The 5,595-nt window shown below is 39.1% G+C and overlaps 1 protein-coding gene across 1 annotated transcript in view; it reads left to right on the forward strand.

Moving 5' to 3' along the window:
* The window catches only part of WDR19 (WD repeat domain 19), a 190,435-nt gene that overhangs the window by 74,471 nt on the left and 110,369 nt on the right, over nt 1–5,595 (forward strand). Inside the window, exons 8-9 of the mRNA XM_007947169.2 lie at nt 1,963–2,075; nt 2,358–2,531. Coding sequence (XP_007945360.2) covers nt 1,963–2,075; nt 2,358–2,531 — 287 coding nt within the window. The remainder of the gene's footprint in view (nt 1–1,962; nt 2,076–2,357; nt 2,532–5,595) is intronic.

Genomic DNA, 5,595 nt, shown 5'->3' on the forward strand with positions numbered 1-5,595 from the left:
TTCCGGCCTGCTACTCTGTGCTATGCCCGTGCATACCTTGCTCCCGGAGACCTGGTCACCCTCGGGAGGGTAACAAGGGAAAGTGTTCAGTGCAGATCAGTGAGTAAGCACCAGCCCGCCCGTGCTTACCTTGCTCCCCATTAATTATATAGTATCCTACAATCAAGGAGCTCTGGTAGCATAGTGCCTAAGGCACTTGACTGCTAACCAGAAGGCTGGAGGTTCAAACCCACCAGCCATTCCTCGAAAGAAAGATGGGGCAATCTGCTTCCATAGTGATACTGCCTCAGAAACCCAAGGAGGAGTTGCTATGAGTCGGGTCCGACTCGAGGGCACACAACAACAACAACATCCTACAATCAATAATGTATTAGAACCAAATAAATATATAAAAGTGCTTTTTTCTTTTTCTTTTTAATATCCATCACTCTTAATGAGCCCACATAACTAACATACTCCTTTTTCCCCCAACACAACCAGGTCCTCCACTGAGAACTGCCATTAGATACTGAATTGTGTGTACCTGAGTAGCGTAAATAGTTAACACACTTAGCTGCTAACCAAAAGGATAGAACTTTGAGTCCACCCAGAGGTGGCTTGGAAGAAAAGTCTAATGATCTACTTGTGAAAACTCTATGGAGCATGGTTCTACTCTGATGCACATGGGATTGCCATAAGTGAGATTGACTTGATGGCAACTGGAAAGGAAAGGAAAAATTGACTTGTGTGAGTAGCAAAGGGACAGTATTTTAGCCTACTGACTAGTGACCTCCAAGTGTCATTTGGAAACGATGATATAAAAAGCCAAATTAGGTAATTCATAAAGGTGTAGACATGTAATCTCAAATGGAAGAACTTTATACTGTGAATAATTTGAGTTCAATTGTGGTAAACTTATTGCACAATACTCTAATGAGAGCTATAGAGAATTTGTAGAAAGTAATTCACGAAAATGTTTTAATATATTCCAAAAGGTGTATCAGAGATGTGTAAAGCTAAGGACACTCGTTGTTGTGTGCCTCATGCCAATTCTGACACATAGTGACCCTGTAGGATGCAGTAGAACTACCCCATAGTGTTTCCTGGGCTATAATCTTTGCAGGAGCAGATCGCCTACTCCTACTCCTACTCTGTAGGTTTTTTCTCCTACAGAGTAGCTGGTGGGTTTAAACTGCCAACTTTTCAGTTAGCAGCTGAGCACTTAACCATTGCACTACCAGGGCTCCTTCCAAGGACCCTTACTGGATGTTTGTAAAATTCATTTTCTGAGTCAGTCATGGTTGTCTTACTAATTATAGCATTTTTTAGATATCCTTATTAATTACACCTACTCCTCACTATGTTGTTTTCTGACCTTTCACATTTATGACAATAGTTAAAAAAAAAAAAAAATGTGCTATCCAACTATTTTGCACATTAAAGACAGACATCTGTCAGTAACATATGCCAAGGTGCAACATGAGAGTAATGCCAGTTGTGATGGTTGATTCTGTCACCTTCACTGGGCCATGATTCTCAGTGGTTTAGCAGTTATGTTATGATGGAATTTGGCAGTTATGTAATGTGGTCATCTTCCATTTTCACATAAGGCTGATTTTCACATAACAACCTGGTCTTTGGAACCTAACCACGTGGTTAAGTAAGGAGTGGGTGTATGGCACATGATTGTTGTTGTTGTTGTTGTTGTTGTTATGTGCCGTTGAGTCAGACCCAACTCATAGCAACCTCTCCTTGGGTTTCTGAGGCAATATCACTACCCAAGTAGAGTGCCCAACCTTCCTTCTGAGGAGTGGCTGGTGGGTTTGACCTGCCAGCCTTCTGGTTAGCAGTCAAGTGCCTTAGGCACTGTGCTACCAGAGCTCCCTAGCACATGATTAGGTTCAGCTATTTCAGATTTTGTTATTGATCATTTCATAAAGTACTGAGTAATTTATCTCACTATTGCTTAACCTTCTCTGGCAGATAAGTGTGGTGATTGGCAAGAAAACCCTGTTTCTTTTTAATCTGAATGAACCAGATAACCCAATTGATCTAGAATTTCAACAGCGCTATGGCAACATCGTCTGCTATAGTTGGTATGTACAAAAAATTCATCAGAGAAAGACATCCATGTGTTTTCCCTTACTAATTATACAGTTTTTGTTTGTTTTCTGTAACAATCTATCCTATACATAATATTTTCTGGATTACGGTCTATGATTCAGTATGTGAAACTACCTAGAATACTGTTTGTCACACAATAGGCTCTTAATAAATTATGTTCTGAAATTTCTTAGTTTAAGGTACTTGCTAATTTACTGTACTGCCATTTATAGTTAATCTCCCTTTTTACTGTATTATTGCCTTTGTTGTTACAGGTATGGTGATGGCTACATCATGATTGGCTTTTCACGTGGAATTTTTGTGGTTATTTCTACTCATATTCGGGAGATTGGCCAAGAAATATTTCATACTTATGATCATAAAGATAACCTAACTAGCATTGCAGTATCACAGACCCTTAACAAAGCTGCAACATGTGGAGATAACTGGTGAGTTAAACTCACATATTCATGGAAAAACATATACAGGGATATTCAAGAAATTTGACACAACTTTCATAGCTGATATCTGGCAACCATCCTTTCTTGCACTCTTGCAACATGTTTGTTGTTGAAAATTTCTGGGATTCCTTTACCCCTGCCTTTAACAGAGCAAAACCCTGAAACAGAGTATGCTTGAAAGTCAGTCTTTGAAATAGTTGTGGGTAACAAGGAGTAAACTTGTTACTCAGTACTCAGTAAACAAATACTCCACCCTGTCTCTTCCACTGAACACAGCTATAAAACCTGACGGAACGCATGGAGCAGCTGTGTAAGGACACTGAAAGTAAACAGTAGCAAGCAGAATCAAGAAGAAGACCAGAATTTGAAGTACCACCAAGCTTATTTGTCCTTCAGTCTCTGTCAGCCTGAACTCAAGGCAGCCTGAAACCTGGAAGTAGCCAGCGGGCACAGACAGAAAGAACTCTAGGAGAAGTCCTCTGGTTCTGGCTCAAATCTGGCAGTAAAGAGGACTCATAACATTCAGAGAGACTGGGAAAAAACCTCTGATTTCTTCTTTTTAATTTTTTTGTTCTTTCATGTCCCCGCCACCAAGCAGTTTTATAGCAGCAGTGATAGCAAGGACCTACAGGCACCTAAAATTCTGAAGGAAAGTAAACTTCCTCTCTAACTAGAGCAGAAGTAAACCCCTGTTTAATATCTCTCTGTCTTATCATTGCTTTGCTCCTCAGTCATGAGGAGTGTAAGGCAGAGCGGGGTAACTAGAGCTTTCTTGCTGGAGGACCAGTAAGGGGATCCCAGAAAAGCTGAACGTACCAGGGAGATCAAGAGAGGAGGGAGATCGTGAAAGCAGCCCATAAAGGTATTTATGAACTCTTGGTCTCATCCTCGAGCTATGTGTATGTGAATGTGATCCTAAATATATACCAAAGATTTTGAAAAATGAACTAAGGGATAGTTCATGGCCCAAGTCTCATACTGGTGACTGAGTGGACTGTATGTGGGACACATCTGAACATTATTGCAAAGTCTTTGAAAATGGAAGTGACATTGAAACCATAACCCATAGAAGGCTGGTTGGAACTTGTAGCCTAAACTCAACTGGGTTGATTGCCTGTTAAAACAAAAATATCAGCCATCTCCATGAGACTTAAGCAAGACGCAGAGGTTTCATTATATAGTCAAACTGTCCAAAATATAATCTGGAGTTACTGGATATGTGAAGAATCGGGACAATCTCAACTTGCATGGATAAAATGCAATCACCAGTGCCAAGATGATGAAGATAGCAGCTATTAGAAAAATAGTCCAGAAATTAAGGGCTAACACTCTTGAAACAAGTGGAGGGTAGGAAGTCTCAGCAAAGAAATGGAAGCAACAAAGAACCAAATGAAACCTTTAGAACTAAGTAATACAATAAATGCAGAGATGTTAAAAGCAGAATGGAGATAATGGAGTAAAGAGTCAGTGAACTTGAAAATAGATCAACAGAAAACATCCAATCCAAAGAACAGAAAAAGAATTGACAATTGTAGGAACCTGTGACCATACCAAAAAGTCTAACATTTGTGTCATCAGAGTCCCAAAAATAGTGGCTAAAAACTTCTTATGTTTGGCAAAAGGCATAAACATATATTATGGAAGCTTAGCAAATCCCAAATGGAATAGACCCAAAGAAACCTAGACCCACCCCAAACCCAAACTCATTGCCATTGAGACAATTAGAACTCATAGCGACCCTATAGGTCAGAGTAGAACTGCCTCATAAATCTTTACAAAAGCAATCTGCCACCTCTCATGGAGTAGCTGGTATATTTGAGTTCCCAACTTTCAGTTAGCATCTGAGTGCTTAACTACTGCACTACCAGAGCTCCCAATTCAAGCACAGACACATCATAACCAAACGGCTAAAAACTAATGCCCACTGCCATCGAGTTGATTCAGATTCATAGAAGTCCCCATTGGGTTTCCAAGGCTGTAAATCTTTATGGAAGTAGATTGCACTTGCTTTATCTTTCTCCCATAGAGCAGCTGGTGGTTTGAACTGCTGCCCTTGCTGGTTAGCAGCCAAATGCCTTACCCACTGTGCCAACAGAGCTCCTTGCTAAAACCTAATAGCAAAGAAAATTAAAATATCCATCACTTATGATAGTAAAACAAAAACATTCTTAGATGAAAGAAAATAAAAAGAATTTATTGCCAGCATATCCACTTAAAAAGATTTGCAGAAGGAAGTTCTTTATACAGAAGGGAACTAATAATAGAAGGTAATTTGAGTCACCAAGTATGAGGGAAGATGAATAGAAATGGTATCTGGGTAAATGAAATCCTTAAGATCTTTATATGTGACAGTTGAAGCAGAAATTATAATTATCTGATAGGGTATTCAGTATATGAAGATGCAGTACTTACGACAATGACAATATAAAGGTGAACAGGTTAAAGGTGTTAAAAATGGTAATATTTCTATATTAAAGCAGTAAAATACTGATTCTAAATAGACTGAAAACTTAAATATGTATGTTGTTATCTCTAGAGCAACTGCTAAATAAACTATACAAAGATACACACACACACACACACACACAGAGGAGATAAAATAAAATGGAATATTTAAAACTATTCACATGACCTAAAAAGAAGACAAGAAAGAGGAAACAGAGGAATAAAAGACAGAGGGAACAAACAGAAAATAAATAATGAAATAGTAGACCTAAATCCAAACATACCACTAATGATATTCAATGTAAATGACATAGTGACAAAAAGATTGTTAGAATGGATTTTTTTAAATTGTGATTTTGATGAAAATTTACTGAGCAAGTACACTTTCCATACAGCAGTTCACATACACTTTGTCTCATCACAGTGACCACAATTTAGCACAATGCAACATCTCCCCTCCCACTTCCTCCTGACAGTCACCTCTTCCCTGTGTCCATGTACTCCTCCCCCCTGAGCTGTCTCCCTGTGCCTGAGCAGCCCTTCTTTCTCTCATGCTTATTCTCTCCAAGGAGTGTATCTACCTCAGGTAAATGCTCAACTGATATGC

This window comes from Orycteropus afer, unplaced genomic scaffold, assembly GCF_000298275.1.
Source record: "Orycteropus afer afer isolate SDZICR_OR568_19922 unplaced genomic scaffold, OryAfe1.0 scaffold00176, whole genome shotgun sequence".
Taxonomy (NCBI): Eukaryota; Metazoa; Chordata; class Mammalia; order Tubulidentata; family Orycteropodidae; genus Orycteropus; species Orycteropus afer.